Source organism: Antennarius striatus, chromosome 22 (assembly GCF_040054535.1).
Source record: "Antennarius striatus isolate MH-2024 chromosome 22, ASM4005453v1, whole genome shotgun sequence".
Lineage (NCBI taxonomy): Eukaryota > Metazoa > Chordata > Actinopteri > Lophiiformes > Antennariidae > Antennarius > Antennarius striatus.
Genome location: NC_090797.1, coordinates 2315920 through 2339634, shown reverse-complemented (window position 1 = coordinate 2339634; position 23715 = coordinate 2315920). Strand labels below are relative to the sequence as shown.

The 23715-nt window shown below is 45.9% G+C and overlaps 1 protein-coding gene across 2 annotated transcripts in view; it reads left to right on the top strand.

Annotated features, from left to right (window-relative positions):
• Window positions 1–23487, top strand: part of foxp2 (forkhead box P2) — an 83415-nt gene extending 59928 nt beyond the window's left edge. Inside the window, exons 9-19 of one of the 2 annotated variants that reach the window (XM_068307108.1) lie at window positions 386–680; window positions 2123–2227; window positions 6966–7053; window positions 9145–9228; window positions 11203–11413; window positions 12218–12294; window positions 12446–12547; window positions 14637–14758; window positions 14855–14924; window positions 15407–15714; window positions 19521–23487. In XM_068307108.1, the coding sequence (XP_068163209.1) occupies window positions 386–680; window positions 2123–2227; window positions 6966–7053; window positions 9145–9228; window positions 11203–11413; window positions 12218–12294; window positions 12446–12547; window positions 14637–14758; window positions 14855–14924; window positions 15407–15714; window positions 19521–19665 (1607 nt within the window). In that variant the 3' untranslated portion in view covers window positions 19666–23487. Of the gene's footprint in view, window positions 1–385; window positions 681–2122; window positions 2228–6965; window positions 7054–9144; window positions 9229–11202; window positions 11414–12190; window positions 12295–12445; window positions 12548–14636; window positions 14759–14854; window positions 14925–15406; window positions 15715–19520 lie in introns of both variants that reach the window. The other variant, XM_068307107.1, reaches the window with a different exon arrangement.
• Window positions 23488–23715: the final 228 nt, after the last annotated feature.

Sequence of the window (23715 nt, the reverse complement as noted above, 5' to 3'; positions counted from 1 at the left end):
TTTGGATTCCCCCTCCCTGTTGTTGTTGTTGTTGTTGTTTACTGCCTTCTCTGCTAGCCTGAGAGGAGAGGAATTGAAGAGTAAAAAAAGGACAGCAGAGCGAGGGAGAGCTGGCTCCATTTTCTCCCCCCGCCAGCCGAGTAAACATCTTTGTTTGTTGTTTACCTCCAAAATGGCGACGCCCAAAACAACAGAGAGGAATGGAAGGAGGGCGTTTTACCCGAATAGTCTTCCTGGTTGACGCACAGGTCTTAGAGACAACTGAGGAAGTGACGAGTTAACAGGTTGGATCTGTGTCCAATAAGAGAGAAGAAGACGGTTTTGCATTGACATGTCTCTTATCTACCCCACCAATCCTGTATCTTCCCCCCCCCGCCTCCCCCAGCCGGCCTGAGCCCTGCCGAACTCCAGCAGTTGTGGAAAGACGTGACCGGCGGCGGCGGCGGCGGCGGACACGGCATGGAGGACAACGGCATCAAACACAACAACCACAACAACAACAACGGCGGCACCGGCGGCGGTCTCGACCTCTCCACCAACAACTCTTCTTCAACTACCTCCTCCTCCAATCCCGCCAAAGCGTCGCCGCCCATCTCCCACCATTCCATCGCCAACGGACAGTCCCCGGTCCTCAACCACAGAAGAGAGCGGGAAAGGGAACGGGAACGTGAGCGGGAGAGGTAAAAGAAAAATAATAATTGAGACGTCACCGCTCCCGTCTCACACGGCGGAGATGTGAGACTTCCCGTTTGTTTGTTTGTTTGCTTACCCCCACCAGAAGCTCGTTTGCCTTTGTTCTGGGGATGTCGGAAGACATCACAACTCCAGAGCGTTTATCCTCGTTGGGCGATGAAGTTTTTGTTTATTCGTTTGTTTACCACTATCTTGGTGATGCGTCAAAAAAAGGGCCTTGTTCTCTCGGGGGAACACGCGTGCCGTTGCACACGGATATCAAACACGCTAACCTCCTTGTACATTAAGTATTTAGTGTTCCTTGCCTCTTTTCTCCTCCTTTTGAAAATTACCTCCCTTGCTTGCTTGTCATGTAAACACACACTCCGTGATGCGTTGAGTGGCGTTTCCGGGATGTTTATCCTTGTGATGCTGTCTTTTATAAATGCACCCCGGCGTAAAAACACTGACTGTTCACATATCCGCCAATCTGGCCCATGCATTATTCAAAGGCTTTTCTTTGGCGATATTATAATAAGGACTTAGGCTAACGCTACGTGTGTGTCAGTATGTGTGTGTGTGTGTGTGTTGATGTCGGGTGGGGACTCGCACTGGAGGTGGAAGTGCTGCGTAATTGGTTTAAAGTAGATGCTATCTCGCCGGCGCCGCTGAAAAAAAGAGGCTTGAAAAAGGATATCGGGTTTTTTTTTGTTGTTTTTTTTTAGACGGAAGATGGAAAGAAGGGAGGAAGACGAGGAGGAGGAAAAGACTTTTTATCCGCCGTCCCAAGAGGGCGGCGTCGGGGTCTAATAATGATCGAACACGGGGAATTGTCAAGAGCGCTGCTTACTAACACGCCGCGGATCAATGTGGGGAAAGCCTCCGTGAAACGCGGCAAGCGGGGCAGACAAACGGGCAGACAAACACAAACACACACGCCTAAAGGTTAAACTGTCGGCTTTAATAGGATGTGCTGTGGAGGCGGAGTTGTAACTTATTATGGCGCCATTTGAGGGAAAACCCGGAGCTTCTTAGCTCCGCCCACTCCCCCTCCCCCCAAACATGTCCTCAAATGAACAAGTAAGACGGAGGACTAGTCCGCTGATGAGAATTATGTGTCTGTCTGGGTCTTTAATGTTCTCGTGGAAAGGCCCGCCCCTTCCTATTTCTTTTTCTGAGACGGGATTGGAGGAGGCGGAGACTGAGTTGCGACGGGTTTCCCATTGGCTCGGGGACGCCACATATCACGCCATCAGCAGATTGCGTTACGTTGCATTTAGGATGATTATCGCACGTCTGCGAACAAATCTGACCGCCGCCATCGGGTCTTGGTGTCGCATGTTTCTCCCTCTTTTTTTTTTTTTTGCATATTCTGCACTGACCCCGCCCCCCCCCCCCCCCAACACACACACCTGACCTCCTTCCTTCTTCTTCTTCTCTGCTGTTTCAGTTCATTACATGAAGAAAGCGGCGGCACCCACCCCCTGTACGGCCACGGCGTGTGCAAGTGGCCCGGCTGCGAGAACATCTGCGAGGACTTCGGACAGTTTTTGAAGTAAGAGCACGCCATCGGTGCTTCCTCGGCTAATATTTTTATCCTAGCGCGCTTGATTCCCGCAGCACTTCCTGTCCTGACAACAAAAGGCTCCGCCATTCGCTGTTGTCACGGCGCGGGCGCCAGAGCGAATGAACTCTTCATGCTCCATCAACAATTTAGTTAATTAGCTCATTTGTAATTGGCCGGCTTTGTTGCCTGGATGTTAGCGGGTGTGTGTGTGTGCGGGGGGGGGGCATCAAAAGAAGGTGTTTGCAGCGGCGCCGATTACAGGTTATCACATTGCCACTCAGTGACTCTCTCTAACTCGCCCCCCCCCACCACCACCACCACCATCATCGCTATCACTCCCTCCCCGGCTCCCTGCTCTCACACAGAGAAGAAAAGGGGAAGCTTAAATTTGAATATTCTAATTAGATTTGTAATTAACTGTGAAATAACGATCTGGCGAGTGTTTTTCAGCGAATGTCCGCGCAAATTCGCATAAACTCTTGAAATCAGGACATTCTATTTTTTTTTTTCTCCGCCACCCCCCCACCAAAATTATGCATTTCTCTACAGAAGTGACTATAATATGCAGCAGGGATAAAAATAATAAATAAAGTAGTCCACCCATGGGAGCCGCTGCAGGATTTAGGTCAGGCTTTTACTAATTCTACAGCAGCTTGGGAATTAAAAAGTAAAAAAAGGTGTGACTGTGACGGGAGACGACGCTAATAAACATGTTTATCAGTCTTTGAAAGACGCCGCGCGTGACGCCATATTTAAGCTGGGATTTTCACGCCCCGTCAATGCGTTGCCAGACCCACAAAAGAGACGGTAAATTGACGGCGACGGATGCAAAAGACAAAATCAAGAGGTGGATATATATTACGACTCTAGTCTGACAAGGTGTGTTTTTGCTCATCCGCGGCGTGTGTGTCAATGTCAGCGGCGGTTTTTTTTCACGTTTGAAAAGCCAGGGGTGCGCTGGGGGGGGGGGGGGTTGCTTATGGAAATGCGGACCGGACTTCTCGTTTGCCTTTTGGATCGGGCAAGCAAACATGTCCGTGCGGACGCAGCGACGCGTCGGATTAGCAGGTTTTTACTTCCTTAAAGGTGACGCGAGCCGAAACCCGAGGGCAATTCCAGGGTGGGGGTTGGGGGTGGGGGGGTGGCTTAGCCCGGTTAGCTAGTTGAAGGGTTAGCGGTGCGAATCCACAGAGAAAAAAACGTCAAATCGCGAAAGCGAGGAAGACAGACGGCGGGAAAACAGGTAGATTTCAGAGAACAGATCTTGGCAGATGTTTTTTTTTTTTTTTGCTGTTATAAAACATAACCCCCCCCCCCCCAAAAAAAAGAAAAGAAAAACCTTCACCGCGGCTCCGTAACCCAACCGCCACATGAAAACAAGCAGCGACAAAGAAGGCAGCCTCGTCATCAAGAACAAAGATGGCTGCTCGGCGGCGTGCCTCGAAGCGGGTGATTGTCTGTGTCATAGGGAGGGCCTTTCATGTCTCTGGAAATGCCATTCACACACACACACACACACACACACACACACACACACACACACACACACACACACACACACACACACACAAGCTTAAACGGGGGTTACGCGGAGCAGGTGTCAGATTCCGATGACAGTTTAGATGTTAGGTAGTCGGGCGCTGGGTTACACGTGTCGGTGGGAGGGGGGCGGCGTCTCGTAGCACGCTGCAGGAGATCGGCGCGGTGGCGGCGGCGGCGGCGGCGGCGGCGACACGTTTAGTCATCTATTGTTTTGTTGCATGAAGAAACTTGTCAAGATCAGCATTTAATCGCTGCTCCGCGCCGCTTTTTAAGTGTTCCGCGCTGGCGGAGGTAGCCGCGAGGTGGCTGCCACCCCCCCAACCCCCCCAGAATTAGCTCTGTGAAGTTCAAAAAATGGAAGGAAATTGCTGGGAAGTGTTTCTTGAGAGGTGGGTGTTTGGAGGGAGATGGGGGGGGGGGGGCGTGTTTGTCAGCTGGAGAAAAATAAATGCTGTTTGTCGGCGGATGGAAAAACGTAGAAGTTTAAACGTCGATCGTTTGAGGGTTTGTTTGACTCTTTCAAACCGCGACCTTTCACCTTTTAGACCAAACCTGCATCCCAACCCCCCCCGCCCCCCCTTCCATTTCCATCACCACACACTTAACCCCTTCCTCTCCCTGTCACCGCTCCACTCTCCTTATTACTGGCAGGAAGGGGGAAGCTCCATGCTAACGCTAACGCCGGTGTCTGTAACCCACTTCTAATTAAACCCACAAGGCAGCGGCGGCGTCACACACACACACACACACACACACACACACACACACACAAACACACACCGAAGGCAGGCACGTATTTACTGCACTGACAAGACCTTTAAAACGGAGGGCATTACTTATGCACCACCACCACCGCTGGGGAGTGTGTGTGTGAGTGTGTGTGTGTGTGTGTGTGTGTGTGTGTGTGTGTGTGTGTGTGTGTGTGTGTGTGTGTGTGTGTGTGTGTGTGTGTGTGTGTGTGTGTGCGTGTGTGTGCAGAACATGTGTATTCACATATGGCCTCCCCCGTCATCTCTTTTGTATAAAAACTGAATGTGTGTATTAGTTTTGACTGAAGCTGTTTGTGCGTCACGTGCAGACAGTTGGTGGTGGGGGTGGTGGTAATATGGGGGAGGGGGGTAACTATCAGTTCTCTACTGGGCCCTTTGTTGCCCCTGATAATACACACAGACAATTAGCAGAAGTGTATCATCCACACTGGCTGGCTTGAGTAGATTTATTATTGGGCCCTTGGTGGATGTGGATGCTCCATACATATTCATACACACAACCGCTGGGAAAAAGCTTCGCTGTTTAAGAGAAACTGCTGCATCCGGTGAAAACAGAATGGAACCCTCCCCCTCGCCCCGCTATTTATCAGGCTTTTAGTCGCTATTATTTGCTCTGATTTCTCTTACTTTTGCTGCAAAAACTTCCCACATCCAACTTGGAGGTGAAGTTATTCTTATTTAATTAGACGGTTTCTAAACCTGGTAAATAAGGTGTTCCTTATTTCATTATTATTGTCTGTCTCTCCCCCCCCTCCTCCTCTTTTTTTTTTTATATTATTAATCCACAACAGGACATGCCTTCATTTGAATATTTCATAAACGCACGCCGTAATCTGCCTGTAATCACGCCGCTAACCGTCCGGCGGTGGAAGAAGGAGCCAGAAAACAAGCCGATTGTCAACGAGAGACAAACTTAATAAAGATTTTTCCGTCCTTATTCTTTTTTCTTTTTTTTTTTTGTAATGAGGTATCTTCAGGGACGGCGAGCGCTTTTTGAAGCAGCTGTAATTCGTGACACGCGCCATACATCAAATGCATAAGATAGCATTATGGGCAGTGGGATGAAAAGGGTATTTGCAACATTAGTTCCCTCATCCTGCAAAGGGACGTGATTAAATGATTAATGGAATGCACCCCCCCTCCCTTTTTTTTTTTTTTTTTTTTTGCATGCACATTGTGAAACAGCAATTATACTGACCGACACACACACACACACACTCCACTACATCCATCCCACTCCTTCTGCAGCGCCTCCTTCTTTAATGCCACCTCATTCCACATCCGAAAGCAGAAGTGGAGATGATGTGTGTGTGTGTGTGTGTGTGTGTGTGTGTGTGTGTGTGTGTGTGTGTGTGTGTTTTTAAATTGAAAGGTACGCCGCTATTGTGAATACAAGATGTTCCATTCAGCTTTTTGATTGACGGGCGATGAGAATCCGGTCTTGTTTTTTGTTTTTTTTTGGGGGTTTTTTTGCGCGTCGCAGATAAACAAAAAGAGAAATTTTGTGTGCAAAGAATAGAAGAAATCGGCGACAGGGAGTGTGTGTTTCAGTCGTGTTTCAGCTCAGTGTGTGTTCTCTGATGAAGTGAAAGCCAAAGAAAGCGAGAGAGAGAGATTTTGTCCTCCCTCTAATGCGCTGGAGGCAGCGCTGTAAATGATCATTGAAGGGTCTGCAAGCTAACCTGTAATTACTGGAGATAAAGTGGCAGCTCTGGCATTTCATAAGCAGGCCTCCTCAAAGCTCGCTTTGTGAGTTTGTCACCAATGATCATTTAGATAGAGGCTCATTACCCAGCATCACAACACTTTAAAAACCCCCTTTTTAAAAAAAAAAAAAACTCCACGTATGTGTACGTATGCTTTGCTAGGAATAAAGGTCTGGTCTTAATGGTGGCGGCGGCGGCGAGCTCTTTTGTGTCCCGCAGACGAAATCCAATCAAGACCCAAGCCCTCATTGACTGTTACGGTTGCGCGACGGCCCCCTTTTTCCCCTCCTAATGAAGCGAACGTCTGATAATGCCACCTTTTGGCGGCGGGGGGGGGGGGAAGAGCCGCCTTTGTGTGTCAAATGTTGCCGGTGTTAAATGGTGTGTATTGTTTTGGGGCTAAACGAGGGAGACAAAGCCGTTCTGCTGGGCTAGCGTCTTTTATTCTAGGCGGCGCCAAAGTTAGCCATCTCGACTGACGGCGGCGGCTATTGTCATGTTAAACATGGCGGCACGCACGGCGTCTAATTACCTGGTTTCAAACGGGAACAATGGCGCCTACCTGTATCCTATAGATAATTACCCCCCCGTATAGAAATATTATCATTAAAACAAAACCGAAGGGGAAGTTGATACCGTAATTATCCCGAAAATTAGCCTAATTCTCCTTATTTTTCTCCACCCCCCCCAACCCCCTCCCTCGTCTAGACACCTAACCAGCGAACACGCCCTGGACGACCGGAGCACCGCCCAGTGTCGAGTCCAAATGCAGGTCGTACAGCAACTGGAAATACAAGTAAGTCCTCGCTTCCTGTCCCCAAACCGCATCGTACGCGACTTCACTTCATCGCGTATTTTTGGGAGGTAGTCAGGTGACACCGTACGCGCATTCTATTGGCTGACAGCATCCGGAAGTGCGCTACGATCCGTGAGTCTCGGACTTTAAACGACGTAAAAGTGTTTTAAACGGTTTATCAGAGTGGGGGGAAAAGTAATAGAGTAGAGAGTATGTCTCAAAATGTCAATAATTACGTTCGGGTCGGGTCGAGTCGGGCTTTAGTACCTATTTAGTACCTTTTTTAGGCCCGGTCTTACCTCTAAACCAAATAGAGGTAAGATTTTAAGCCCAAACCTGAGTCCAAGCCCGACCCGGCCCGAAATTGGGGCCGGGCCGAAATCGGGTCGGGTCGAGTCGGGCTGGATTTTTTAGGCCCGATCTTACCTCTACAGTGAGTACACAAAAACACACAGAAAGTAGCACCAGCACATAGAAAGTAGTACCAACACCAATTAGAAAGAGTAATAAATAACCCACCAAGATAAATAGAAAAATAGGTATAAGAATTAAAATACTATAATGATAATCAATAGTAATAGTTATAATACAGATACAGATATAATACAGATATAAGGTGGTTTAATATCAGTATGGGGAGGGTTTATAAACATTTAAATTACCGTAAATACTAAGATAAATAGTTTGTCGCGGGTTTTGTTAACCGCGAGGAACGAGGGTTACACTGTGATCATCCAGTCCGAACTTTTTTTTAATTTCTCATAAAGTTGTGCGAGGCGGAGACGAGAAGCGTTAGCGTTACGTCTGGTCGGCTTTAAGCGACAAGCAGGACCGTCGGATCCAACAAAGCCGCTAAACAAAAGAATCCTGGGGCCGTAGCACGAAAGCAATTATGTCCGTTTTAATTGAATTAAGTGTGTGCTTTATTTTCCATCCTGGTTTTTTTCTTCTTCTTCTTCTTCTTATTTCCAATTAATGACTTGTGCATCTCTCCCAGTCTGCCGTGTTAATTAACTGCACTTTGCACCTGAATAAAGCTCAAAAGGAGGGAACTATTTTCAGTAGGTGGAGCGTGACCTTATTAAGGAGTCACGCCGGCGAGATAATAAGAGCGCTGATGACTCAGCAGCGCCGCCGACAGACGGAAACAAATAGATATGTAGCTCCGCGTCGGGGAAAAAAAAACGGCGCCTTCCTCCTCGCCGTCATTACGTCGAACACAACCGCGCTTTTGCTATTTATTTCATTCCCTTTCATTTCATCCCCGTTGCGTTCCTCGTCGGGACGCGAACCCATTGAAGCCTGTGTGACCAATTACAGCGCGTCCCGCCTCCTCCTCTTCCTCCCCTTCTTCCTCTTCTTCCTCCCCATCCTTCCCTTTCTTTTTCCAACACGAGAGCCGTCACTAGTAATGAGACCAGGCTCTCTATCTGTGTGTGTGTGTGTGTGTGTTGTCTGTTTCTGTGTCTACACACACACACACACACACACACACACACACACACACACACACACACACACACACACACACATATCTCTATATTTATAACGCGGTGTTGGGGGCGTTCTTACGGTCTGGTCCCTGTCAGTCCCGCTGAATTAGATTGATGATAGGTGATGTCCAGGGGGCCACTAACTGGACCGGGTGGGCGGGGCCACCTGGCCCCCTGTTTGGAGGACCCCTTCACCTCCCGGCAGCTGCTGGCTGCGCTCCAGCCCCCTAACAGAGTCCACAGGACTTTGAGCCGACGCTCAGGACCCCCCTAATTTACAACCGACCGTCTCGTTGCTGTCAGAGCCGCTGACCTGAATCCTCCTATTGACAAAAAGATGAAACGCTATTTGTTTTTTTACCTGACCCCATCTGCCCCCTCCTCTTCCTCATCCTCACCTTCCTCACATCGTCAGCAGATCCGTTTGCTTCACATCAAACCTTTTTTCTCTTTCCTTCTCTTTCTCCTCTCTGCTCTGCAAACCCCCCCTCCTCCCCCGAAGTTACCTCCTGCTCTTCATCCCCATCCTCTTCATCTTCATCTCCTCCTCTTCCTCCCCCATCCACTCCTAACGCGCTCTCCTCTTCTCTCCTAACAGCTTTCTAAAGAACGTGAGCGTCTTCAGGCGATGATGGCCCACTTGCACATGAGGCCCTCAGAACCCAAGTCATCTCCTAAACCAGTGAGTGCATATTGCTCCGGCGACTGTAAACAAGCTACCCAAGAAAATGAACAGTTTAACCCCCAACACACACCCCCCCATCACCACTTGTGCGAGTGAGTGAGACAATATGAACAAAAAAAAAAAATTAGGTTTGTAATCCAGAGTCACATCTTATCGACGACAGTTTCTGAAGGTCGTATTATGTGGCGACGGCGGCGGAGTCCTCGTCCAAAACCGCTTCATGATGGAGATAATAGCCCAAACAAGCCGCCGGCGACGGATGAGAGGCGAGAAGACGTGTCATTTGAACAACAAACACCTGAAAATTACCCCCCAACGAGTGGCGGAGATGGTGTGATGTTGACATAAACGCTAGCCGGCGGCGCGGCTGAAAATTGGTCTCCAAAAAGGGGCGGGGCAAACGTTTTTCCCCCAAAAATTGTGAAAGAGGTCGCGGAAGATGGAAAATGATGTCATTCGAGACGTTTGAATTTAACGTTAAAGACGATGCATTTTGAGACCATTATCGCCCCCCCCACCCTCCCACCTCCTTACCGCCCCCCCCCGCTTTGAAATATTTGAGAGCAAAACATGGTTAGCGTGTTTCTGCTGCCTACTTTCAATAGAATAATTCCTCTCATCACCTCTCATCATGGAATGTAGATAATCACAAGATAGGATAATTATCCCATAATTCCATCAGGAATCAAACTCCCCCTTTTTACCATTTTCTGTCGCTGTAGCTTTTTATTTTTTATATTTAAATCATCACAACTCCAGCAGCTTGGTTCCATCTTGTCCAATAAAGAATTTGCAGCCTATAATCCGTCCCTGAATATGAATGAATGATGCTAATGAAGTATTGCATTACATAAAGCGCACATGAAAGAGTGGCTAATTGCATTTGATGGGTGGTGGTGGTGGGGGGGGTTAATTCAGACAGAATTCCTAAACGAACAGTGAAGTCTTCAGTTTTAAAGCTCCCCTGTTTTTTTTTTTTGTTTTTTTGTTTTTTAATAAAAATGAGGATCAGTTTGAACAGATTTGCGCCGACAAGTTAGCTTAGCGTAGCTGGAAATAAGTCCTGTTTTTTTTTGATGAGCTAAACCCGGGAACAAACTATAGCCAAGCTCTAATGTGACCCCATTTATTCACCCAATCACACTTCATAAAGAAAGGGCAGGAAATGAGGCTTTAGCATTTTATTTTATGTATCTACGGGTAGAGGCTTTTATTTTGAAAATCCCCACCCCCCACAGTCTCAACCAATGGCTGCAGCTCATTACGGCTCATTGGGCCTCTATCATCACCCCCAAACCCCCGACTTCTACCGCCGTCACTCCAACTTGACATTTCCTTGTATTTATCAACATATGGCCACAAATGATACCCCCACCCTCAGCCCTGCCCCCCCCCACCCCATTTGAATTCAAACTCAATCAGTTTCCTTCCACTTGTAGAGTCACAATTAAGGCGATTGGGTTTTGAATACGTAACGATGTCATTACCGTTCCGGCTAAATTAGCGCCCAGACTAAAAGGTCAGTTAGAGATTTTCCTGTCAGTTAGAGTCAGTTACTGTCAGTTAGAGTCAGTTACTGTCAGTTAGAGTCAGTTACTGTCAGTTAGAGTCAGTTACTGTCAGTTAGAGCCTCTCACAGGAGGTTCGGCCGGCGAACGCGGAACAGGTGGGAAAGCCAGTCGTGGAGGAAGTAAGGGAAAGTTTGTGCGAGGTTTTCTGCGTCCGGCGAAGGAGCAAGGGCTCATGGGTGGCTGGAGAACGGTGGGGGAGGGACGGGAGGGGCAATAAATAGAGAGATAAAGCGAGCTAACAGGGAGGCTGATGGTTGGATAATCTGGAACAGCGTGCTCTAATTAGAGTTCTTATGATATAATTTGGTGGTTGTGTAATTGGGACGGCTGCTTGTTAGAGGAAGCAGCTGTGTTACCGCGGAGACGCACAATAACTCCTCCCCCCCTCCCTCCCTCACAGCTCAACCTGGTGTCCAGCGTCACCATGTCCAAGAACCTGCCCTCGGCGTCGCCCCCCAACTTACCTCAGACCCCCACCACGCCCACGGCGCCCATCACGCCCATGGCCGCCATGCCCCAGGTGCCGTCGGTGCTGGGCGGGGCCAACGTCCCCAGCATGGGGGCCATGCGCCGGCGCCACTCGGACAAGTACTCCATGCCCCTGTCGTCGGGTAGGACCAACTACTCAGCACTGCATGTCACACACACACACACACACACACACACACACACACACACACACACACACACACACACACACACGGGATTAAAATTCCATTCAGAATTTGTTGACTTGATTGTTTTCTCACTTTAAACTTGAATCTCGATTTAAATCTAACGATGAGATAATGTTGAAACAGCAAATTACGCGCAAAAACCTCCACCTTATTAATTTTAATCGCGTCCCGGTACTTTTTTTTTTTTTAACACACACACACATTCAGAAGCTTTTGATATCTGATATCTGGTCGTTTTATATTTTAAAAAAAATAATAAAAAAGCCTGTTTAATCAATCTATATGTAAATAGACAAGAAGTTCCTCACCGCATAAATATTACATGAATGTTAATTAAGTTCAAATAATGGCGAGAGAATACAATATTTATTACATGTATGAAGCTTTGCATTTAAAAACGCGCGTCTCTTTGATGTTTGTGTTTACTCGCTGCGCGTGTTTAGCGCGTGATCGCATAAATTATTCAACCAGCGACACCGATCTCATTTTATGGGATGTATTAGTGTTTAAGATCTCTCATGAGGCAGATTAATTAAAAATGCATTTTGTTATACATGGGAAAATGCTGATTTGATGTGCCCCTCCCACTTTTTCTCTCCCTCTCCCCCCCCCTCCCTTCCCCCTTCTCCCCCCCCCCATTTTTTTTTTTAATTTGATGAAACCTTGAGCAAATTCAACACCTAAAGGAATGAAATTTACCAATTATTTCAGGTGGTGACACAGTATTTATTTTTCCAGAGATCGCCCCAAACTACGAGTTTTATAAGAACGCAGATGTCAGACCGCCGTTTACTTATGCAACCCTCATAAGACAGGTGAGTGGGAAATAAATTAACTTTGCCTGATTAGATTAAAATTAATTGCTGCATGAATCATGGCAGCTCACTCTGCATGTGTGTGTGTGTGTGTGTGTGTGTGTGTGTGTGTGTCGTTAGTAAACCATTATTTGATGTCATCTCTTCTCAGGCTATCATGGACTCTGCCGACATGCAGTTAACGCTTAATGAAATCTACAGCTGGTTCACGCGCACGTTCGCCTACTTCAGACGCAACGCCGCCACCTGGAAGGTAACCTTGGATCAAGCCCCGCCTCCTCCTCCTCCCCCCACCCAACCCCACCCTCCCTTCAACGTCGAACGAAACCTCCGGCGGATCACATATTTACTCGATCTCTGCCCGTTTCTTTTATTTATCTTTTTCCCGCTGCCCTGCCTTTTTCTTGTTTGCCGATGACAGCCCCCCCCACCCCACACCCCCAAGAATTATTTCTGCCTCAGATATCGTTTTCCTAATTCGCCGCAATTAATAGCGGGGAGGCTCGGCGTGGAGAGGAGAGGTGCTCTGACGCGCTAATTATACAGCAGCCACTCCATCATCAGCACCTTTTGTTCCCGGAGACACCCCCGCCCCCGTCTCCTGAAGCCACCTTCCCTCGCATATCATTGGTTAATTAGGAAGAAAGATGGCTTGTTTGCCTGTTAACCAGCCCCCGGCTGCGCGGGAAAAAAGGGGGAAGGCCGGAGACGCAAGCGGAAACCGATGAATCGCTGGTCGTCCTTTAGCCACCTTTTAGCTTTTGTGGCTGTGCCCAGGACTGGAGGGGTTGCAGGGGTTAGTGGGGGGGGGGTGGGGGGCACCAAACTAGGCGCTCATCAGCATGCAAGACGTGGCGGCGGCGCTAGATTTAGCAAAGTGAATTAATTTGGATTTGGAATGCAAATGAGCATCAAAAAAAAAAAAAAAAGATGGGTGCCCCTTTTTCCAGTTTTTTTTTTTTGGGGGGGGGAGCGTTTGCTGCGTAATAATGTTATGAGAAAGCGTGTTCTCACATTTCGCAAAAATAAAACAACTTCCTTTGTTCATCATGATAAAATAAAGCCACAATCACCCCCCCCCCCCCAATCCCACCCACCCACCCACCGTGTGATCTATTTACATCTTCACAATAATTCCCTTTGTAAGTATTAGCGGGACGATCGGCGATGGGCTTGTCGTTTGATTAACAGCGAGAATTTTTAAAAAAAAAATAAAAAAATAGGGGTGAGATGGAAAGAAAGAAAGAAATGAAAGGTAGTTTAATATCTCAGCTCGGTCTCATCAGCTCCAAAGAGAGGGATCTACCCCCCCAGACACACACACACACACACACACACACACACACACCTCTCTCTCTCCCTCACCCAGAAGCTTATTAGTTCTAACTATATAGCATGCATAATAAAACTGCTCATTTGCTCATTAATATTAAAATTATCATATTCAGAGCCATGGGCATTAAGATCAATCAAATCCTGGGATTTTCAGGTCAGATGCGAGATCTGCTTATGAGCTTTTTTTTTTTTTTCTTTCTTTCTTTCTTCTGAATCCCCCCTTTTTTTTTCTTCTTTTTTTTTGGTGGAGAAACCTCAGGAACACACCAAAAGCTAAGGGGAAATGATAAATACGAGCAGCCGCGATATTAAAGCCAAGGTTATTATTTGTAGAGTCTGATGCATGCTTTAATTACACTCGTATTAATATAAGACGACGTCCTTTTCCATAGGTGGCCCCCTATCTTGCCTGCATCCACGCTTTTAAAAAAAAAAAAAAAAATTAAAAATGAATGAAAACAGCTCACCTTATTGGCCGTATGAGTGACGACTCCTGTTTTAATTTAGCATCTCTGATACGTCTTTCGTTTTTATCGCGTTTCTGCGCCAGATGTGACGAATTCTTGCGCACGCGGGCGTCAAAAACCGGGTTCACCTTAAGTGGTGCGACACGCCCATGGAACACGGCGCCGTCATCTCCGTCCATTAAAGGAGAGACGCTCCTCCGGAGCAGAAGGGGTTACTGACATCGCCATTATCAAGGCCGCCATTACCACTTCTGTCACCAGCATAAGCCATTCGCTATGCTGATTACCTCCTTTTAGCCTACTTACTCTGATTGATATGTACTGTGTGCAGGACTTGTAAGAGCATCGGCTCTCACTCAGTTTTTACTAATTAAATCAATGACGCGTGAATGTTAAGAATTTCTTCAAAAATGCACGGAAAAAAAAAAGAAAAAAAGATGAATCAATTTTCTTTTTTTCTTTTTTTTGAATGAAAACGACCGTTTTCACCTTTTTCTGTCTGACCTGTGCTTGTACACCCACCCCCTCCTCCCCATGCAGAACGCTGTTCGCCACAACCTCAGCCTGCACAAGTGTTTTGTCCGCGTGGAGAACGTGAAGGGCGCCGTGTGGACGGTGGACGAGATGGAGTACCAGAAGCGGAGGTCGCAGAAGATCACGGGGTGAGGCCAGCGTCGGGGGTTGTTGTCGTTTGTTTACATTTTCATTTCCTCACTTATTTTTTGTTTTCTTTCTCCCTTTTCTTTAAATTTACCCAGAAGCCCATCGCTGGTCAAGAACCTGCCCTCCAGTCTGGGTTATGGAACTGCACTAAACGCCAGCTTACAGGTGCGTCCTTCCTCCTCCTCCTTCCTCTTCCTCCTCCCTCCAAATGGTCGAATCAGGACACGGCTCTCCGTCCTTCCTCCCCCCCCCACCCCCTTTTCCCCTTTCCCTTTCAGATTGATAGCAACGTGTGCAAATGCAAGGACATGCGCATTAATATTTATCCAGGCTGTCATGAATGATTTGGCGCCGTCGAGGTGCTCATGGCGAAAACTTTAAAAATTTAATCGCCGTAGAACTTTAATGCTCAGCAGACGAAAGTGTCAGGAGGGGTTTTTTAAAAAAAAATTTTTAGGTGAAGTTTTCTGGGGGGACTTCTTTTTTTTTTTTTTTAATAGGCAGACAAGGGCAGACGAATGGCAGCTCAGCGGTTTGCCACAGGGGGCAGTCAAACAGCTGATTTGATTGTTCTGTTGGGTCTGAAACTTTTATATTTACCCTTCCAACTCTCACCCCCACCATGTTGCCCCCCCCCCCCTTTCCAGGCTGCCCTAGCAGAGACCTCCCTACCTTTACTGGGGACCCCCGGCCTCATGAACAGCGGCTCCACGGGGCTGATGGGGGGCAACTGCCACGGCCTCCTGGGAGGAGACGCGTCCGGCCTGATGGGCGGGAGTCCGCCGGGGCTGCTGGGGGGGAGTCCGCCGGGGTTGCTGGGCGGCAGCCCCCCAGGTATGATGAGCGGCAGCCCGCCCACCCTGATGCACTCCGGCCACGAGGAGCTGAACGGCACCCTGGACCACCTAGACACCAACGGACACAGCAGCCCCGGATACTCCCCACCAGCACACATGTGAGTCACATGACCCCCCCCCCCATCACACACACACACACACACACACACACACACCTTGAAACTCGCTGTCCTGATGCCATATGTAACTTTAATTGCCTGATATTTAACCCCGGAGCGCCGTCCTGATGGAGGGGAGGGGGGGCAAGGTTCCATTTCTTTCTGGTATTGTATCCTATGCAGTCAGTTCCAATTCTATAAATAGACTTTATTACACATTTGTCTTTAATTACAGCCGCGTCTGCGTTGCGGAGGCGGCGGGGGTGGGGGGTGGGGGGGGCTGAGCTACGACGTTTTATGAACGAGTGTTCCTATTAATATCCAGCAAGTGTCGCATTAATTACACTAAAATCTCCCCCCTTCCCATCTCTGCTTTAATGAAGAGAAAAAGAGAGGGGGGGGGGGGTCCTAAATCGTTGCAGAAGTTTCAAGAATGCAAAGTTAGCACACACACACACACACACACACACACACACACACACACACACACACACACACACACACACACACGAACCGCTAGCGCTAATGGCTAAAGGATGCACAGAGTTTAGTGTTTCCTTTCCCCTCTCGCCAACGCCTACAGAGGATGAGACGCACTCATCCGCCCCCTCCATCCCTCCATCCCTCCATCCCTCCATCCACCCCCCCCCCACCCCCCTTTACACGCCCCACGACAACCTCAAAATGGAAGAAATGTGTTTTTCTCCACCGTCTTTTCAGGATGTTGTTTAAATAATGGAGAGGCTGAACTGAAGCGCGCGTCACCTTCAAGGACCGTCCTCCAGAGAGGAATCCTCAGCGCCGCCGAGCCCATCCCACAATTAGACAACCCCCCCCCCCCTCCAAACATCTAAAGGTTAATGCTACCTGCTTAACTGCTAACCGCATCGCCCCAGGCCACGCTACACGTGTGTGTGTGTGTGTGTGTGTCCAACACACTCGTGTACGCCCTCGGGCCCGAGCCAATAAAGAAACGACAAACAAGCTGCAACTTTGTGTGATTGGTCGACGCCGCCCCTCTTTGGCGTCACTTGATGCATCATAGTGAGATATTACGACTATCTTTGACCCCCCCCCCCACCTCTCCATCTACACCCTGAAACCCCACCCCCCCAGCCTTCCATCCACCCGCCCTGGACTAATGACCTTATTTGCATCCTTGACATACCTCTGCATGATCGCCGGCGCTAATCTCCAATTGATGCGAGAGCGGCTAGGTGGAAAAGCACGTGCTAACACTAACGCTAACAAAGCGCTGCATATTTATTGCGCCGCAAATTCCCGGCGTTCCCTCCTGAGTGAGTCCGAGATGACGGACGGTCATTAAACGTCTCACCGGCTCCTCCAAGTGTTTTAGTAAAGCTGCAGATTCAAAGCCCCACAAATAGGAATGCAGTCAAATAACACGTGATGCATTCAGGGGAACGCGGTTTTCACAGCGCCGGTTCACGATTTATAAAATAAAGGTGTTTTTTTTAATGTTTTTTTTTTAAAATAAGGAGTGAGAATATAGGAAAACACAGCTTGTAGGGTCTTTAATGATTAAATTTATGTGTTATAAACATTTTTTTGGCATTTTCAGTATAATTTTATAAAAACAATGATATAAATACAAAAATGTCATAATCATACAAGTTTTTTGTTAGTTAAAATGCCATAAAATGTAGAGAAAAAACTTCCATCTTCACCCAAATTGAAGCATTTTTTAAATTCAAAATACAAATATTTATCAATTTATAGTGAATTTGAATCTGTGGTTTCATCTTTTTCGGCTGACATTACCGAACATTTAAAGAGTTCAAGTGACGTTCCTTTCGGTTGCATCTCGTCAGTTTCGTTCCATCCCTCCCAACTTCCGTCCGTCCCGCCGTTTTCCCGACCAATCAGGAGGCGCAGAAACAGAAACATTCATCCCGGACTCGGCTCTCCTCTCTTCATCCACTCCGCATCAGAATATTAATTTACAGTATTAGCCTCTTGAATATTAAAGCCATCTGTACCTTTTAAAATTCTTTTCAAATTCAAAAACCTCCCGGCGTTCCCTTTCCCGCTGACGGGAGGCGTCCAAACGCGAGTCTCTCCTCTCTTTTTCAAAGTCTGGTGGGACTTCCTGATGCATCCGACGTGTCAGAAATAATTAGGTTTTGTCAGATTTATCATCGCGGCACAAACCCCTACTCCTCGACTCGGGGCCCCCAGATCATGTTATGCCTTGTTTGTGTGACAGCATTATTATTCTTGTTAGTCGTCCAACACTTTTTTTTTCTTTTTTTTTATGCTGTATATATCCGCCCACTCCTCTTGTTGTTCTGAAGGGAACGCCGTCCGGCTTCGCCGCTTCCTGCCGCGGCGCTTTTTATTGACAGTGGCTAAAGATATTCATCCATTTAGAGTTAAAAACATGTATCATGGTGTCCGAGCCAACTGCCGGGGCTGAAGTTGATTAATGGCAGAACCTAGCTGCCGGTTTTTCCTCTTGAGGAGCGACACGCACCCCCCCTGCATATTAACGAGTCGCTGCGCTTTCTATTAACTAGATAAAAAAGCCTCTCCTCTGCCTTTGCTCCAGGGGGCTCAGGGATGAGAAATTCTCCATTATTTATCATGTGGCCTGTTTTTTTTCTACCCCCCCCCCCTTCCATCCCCTTTCTCTCCCCCCCCCCCCTTTTTTTTTTTTTTCCTTTTTCATGTATTTCAACCTGGTGTCATCAGTAAACTTTTAAATGCCAAACATGTCTGGAACATCACAGCTTATCTGCCTTACAGGAGCCGTGTTTTTTCATGCAATTTTCATGCGCTTACTTACAGTAGACGTGAGGCATCATGTCGAATTAGCGTCTGGCAAACAACGCGGTTTTTTTTTGCTTGATAATGCGTGTAATGGCTGTTACCCGCCAGTTTTTATTTTTTTGATGCGGGAAAAATATTTATCTGTTACCTAAAAGGCATGTAATAAATCCCCCCATTGCTATCTGTGATGTATAATAATCCCTCATTACTCTCAGTAGATGCGTTCCAGGACCAACCGCGAAAAACAAAATTACGCGATTTCGCGACAAACTATTTCTTTTGTTATATACGGTAATTTAAACGTTCATACGGGAGTGCGTTACGTTTCGTGAGTCTCGGACTTCCGTGAGACGCAAGACAGTCAGTAAGAATGTGGGAAAAAGGTGGTTTAATATCAGTATAGGGAGGGTTCATAAACGTTTAAATTACCGTAAATAATAAGATAAATAGTTTGTCGCTTTATCGCGGAATTCGTTATTCGCGTGTTGTTCCTGGAACACATTAACCGCGAGGAACAAGGGATCACTGTATAGCTTTACTTTTGATATTTGTCTCTATATACCACATTAAAAATGATTTAACATACCCATGCTTGGTATGTTTATCTTCAGCACAAGAACTTCAGTTATATGAAGAAATAGTTTGTACTTCCCTATAAATTATTATTTTGACATATTGGGCAAAATAGACACATGCAGTTAAATTCGGAAATAGAAAAATTTTATTTTATTGCACATAAAAACCAAAAAGATGCTCATCGATTTGATTTTGAGCTCCAAAAAGTTTGCTATAGGCTTCTAACATAGTTATATACAGTCTGTGTCACTATGCGCAAGATTCGCGCATAAAAATGCCGTAAATCGTACACATAGACATTTGCATCACGTGACAAAACGCACGAATAGTGAAACATGTTCACATCACGTGAATACACGCGTCACCGCGTGTACGATGGCGACGAACACACGCAGGAAGTCTTAACGTTTTGCCGCCGCTTGTGATCTCGCCACATACAGGCCGCCCATTCACGTGAAGGAGGAGCCGCTGAACATGGACGACGACGACTGTCCGATGTCGCTGGTGACGACGGCCAATCACAGTCCCGAGCTGGACGACGACCGGGAGCTGGAGGAAGGGAACTTGTCGGAAGACTTGGAGTGACTAGCACGGAGTTTTTTTACCCAGGCACCCCTTCTTCGCCCCGCCGCACTGTTTCTCTCACTCAGACCTCCTGCAAGACTAGAAACCACTTCACCGCCGACCCCCTCTTTGTCTCTCGCACCACTGGGACTATTTATTTGAGCATGGCCCCCCCCCTGTCCAGAGGAACTCTTTGTTGCAGCCCTTTGGTTCCCTAAACATGACAGGCATGAGATGTCTAATTATAACAAAAAAAACCACACACACACATGAAAAACTCTATTTCATTGGAGATGGACTCATGGATGGATGGATGGATGGATGGATTATGGAGGGGTTTGGGGAGGGAAGGAGGGGGGGGGTCATGAAGCAAACAAGCAAATCACGTTCCGTTGAAAGCAAGCGGCCTCATTTACTGCCAAAAAAAAACAAAAAAACCAGGAAGACATTTTTATGTTTGTGAATAAACCCAAAACTAGTTGTTGTTGCTCCGTTCTCATTTTGCACAGGAATAGTCTCAGAAATCTGTCACTGCCTGTTTGTCGCTACGATTACAAAATCCAGTATTTTATTTTACTTTATTTTATTATTTTTTTGACCATCGTTTATTTCAAGGGTATGACTTTTTAGACACCACCGACTGTAAATGCCATCCCCCAGAATCTCACCAGTAAACGGGGAAAAAAAAACAAAACACCAAAACCGCATCACAAGCCGTCCAGGAAAGGAACAAAAAAAAAAAAACGTAAAAAGTTTTTAGAAAAATTGTTAAAAACAACCTAAAAACAGTTGGCTTCCAGGTTAAATGTCCATTTGTAATTAAAAGTGGGGGGAAAAAAAGAAAAAAAAAGAATCGGAAGAGGGTGGGGAAAAAGAAAGGATCGTGGTGTAAAAGCAACATTTAGAATAAAAAACCAACGCATCTCCGCATGATTTCCTTCCCGCTGTTCTCCTGTTACCTCCTCGTTCTTGAGCTTTTGTCTACCTGCAAACCGTCACAGGCAACAGCTACAAACCAAAGCCAACACTAGCAATGGCCAATAGCTTAAAGACGGACGCCGCCAAACTCCTCTTGGTCCGGCCTCCGCCACTTTAAACTCGTACAAAGAGAAGCTTTTTTTGTTTGTTTGTTTATTTATTTGTTTTTTCCCTCTAACTACCTTCGACTAACCTCTGGGATCGTTTCGTTCAGCCCGATAACCAAGACGATGGCGAGTAAAAGAGAGATTTCTGACGTGTCACGTGACTCCTAGGACGTCCACTTTGGAGGTTTTCTGCTGGTGCTGTAGGTAAAAAAATGAAAATAAATAAAAAATACATAAATAAGGTGATGTGATATTTTAACTGCAGGCTAGTGATTTGATTGGTATAGAGCAGCTAACTGTTAAAGTGGATTTATGACCAAAACAAAAAAATGTGTGTGTGTACTCGATGGAAGTGCAGAAACAGTGTGTTGTTGTGAAGTTTTTTATAGTTTTTTTTTTCTTTTTTTAAAAAAACAACAACAACAACCTGGTGAATATGTAATGTTGTAAGTGGGACCGTCCAAAAAAATTATTTCATCTTATTTCTGTGGCGTTTTTTTAATTTTTTTAATTTTTATTTTATTTTATTATATAATTTTTTTTGTTTTCCGAGCCTCGTCAAAACTGAAACTGAAAACATCGCTAACCAAACATGAAAAAAATATCTAGTGAAGCCAAATACCGGTAAGTCATGAGTTCAAGTCCAAAAATGAAATGATGTGGCTTGGTTACCATGGAGACGCAAATAAATAATAGCCATTGCCGAAGGTGGAAGTCGACCTTTTCTAGGTGATATTTGCTTTAACTTTGTGATCAAATACTCATCGTGTGGTTTCATAGCTTCTAAACTATATGGATACAGCCGGTTCCTTACAGGTATCAAGCTTTTTATAACACACTTGGTATTTATAGACGCCTGAAGAGAAGCCGTTACCTTGGCGACCACGTTCCATCATTTCCCCCACCCTTTTCTCCATCGCAGCCAATGTCATCTAGAAAAGTGTTGTTGCTTTAATGGTCATTTCTGTTTTCAGTAAACCAAAGTTACACAAAATTCTGCCTCCTCTCGTACGGGATAAAGACGCTACAGAACACACACACACACACAGTCAGAGGCTAACATGCTAACACACACACACACACACACACACATACAGGCCCTGAACTTTTGTCGACCTTCTTTTTTTGTTTTGTTTTTTTGCGACGAGCGACGCTTCGGCCCGATTTGACCAAAGTGCAAACACTGTGCGTTCGTTGTTTTTCAAAGTGTTGTGACACACACACACACACATATGCAGACACACACACACACACATATGCAGACACACACACACACACACCGGGTACTGGGGCCCAAGAACAAAGCTTATCCCTTCAACACTTAGCTGGAGTCAGCAAAAAAAAAAAAAAGGACTTGAAGACGACGTTCTTAATAATCTTATCACACCAAATAAAAAAAGGGGGCGCCGCGTCTTTTAAAGAAAAAAAAAAGGGTTCTCCCACTTACCCCCCCCCCCAAAAAAAAGGCTTTCTAAAAGCTTCTACCTCTGCACAGCGAATTCAGAACAATTACGACAGATTGCACGACTTATTAGAATAAACGCCACAAGAGCCGTTTTAACACTTTACTGCGCTTGTCTCAAAAAAAAGAAACCCGACGTTTACATGCCCCCACCCCACCCCCCCGCGCGTCAAGATATGGAAAGATTTGCATTGTAATAGGTTGTCCTCAAACATTTGTAGAATGATAATGTATAGATTTACCTGTAAGGGAATATTGTGTTTTAAAACATGCATGTCTAAAAATCATTTGGTGGACTGGAAACAAGAACCAATAAAAAGAATATAATAAAAATCATCGAGACGATGGCCTAAATGTACGTACAATGCATACGAGTGCATTACCTCAGATATACTGTTTGGTTTGTTTTTTTTGGGGTGGGTTTAAGGGGGGGCGGATAAAAACCTGTCAGCCACAGAATGCATATTACCTGTAGATTTGCATGGGTTTTGTATAAATTAAGTAAAAAAAAAATGTCTAAAATAGTTTGCTTGCACATAAATACCAGAAAGACCTCCAGAACTGCGATCTGCTCCTCCACTAGATTTTAGGATTTGTCTGGATTTTTCTGGGTTGATTTTATGTCTGTATTTTGATAACTGTGCATACTTATGTAAAGAAAAAAAACACACACAAAAAAAACCGAAAAAAAAAAAAAAAACTGTTGGTGGACCCATAAATTTACCAGACTTTTTTTCTAAGAGGGAGAAAAAAAAAAAATCTCAGTGTTTTCTTTTTCTGACTTAACCTGAATTTTTACTGTTTCTCTCATTGCTCGCTAAGAATAGCAAAAAAAACCTGCTTTTTTCTGCATCTGCTTTGCATAGCTGTAAGGCTTAACCTAATGTGTGTATTTATTGCTTGTACCTCTGTGCATACTTTATGAAGCATTATGTCTGGCAGTTGAGTCATGTATCCTTTCTACTGCTATCCTTCTCTAATAATTGGGAATATGATCCCCCTATGTAAACAGTAAAATTGGGACCTGTAGCAAACATATGTTTATGTAATTGGTGAAAACTTCTTCTTTTTTTCCGTTTCCTTTTCGTTTTTTCCTTCTTCTTTTTTTTTTTTTTTTTCGAGATTTCAAACGACTTTTTTGATACTCTTCATTACCGTGTGCTGTGTCCATACGTTCCAGGTTCTCTGACATTAGAAGGTCATGGTTGAGAAGTTGTAAAAGACATTATTTTCTGTATTCATGGCATTTCACTGCTGAATAAAATAAAGGACCAAAACTTGGAATTTGAAAAGCAACCGTCTACCTCTAGCATCAGAGACTATTTCCCTCCTCCTTCCTCTGCTAGTACACATATATCTTTTATTCTACAAAGGCACAGCCATGAAAATCTAGCTGGCATTACACTTTAAACATTTCAGGAGCTGCTACTTCAGAGATGTGAAGGGAGGGGGGAAAAAAAAAACAATTAAACTTTAATGCATATGTTACAAGGCTTTGTTCCGACTTGCAGCACCTAGAGTCTT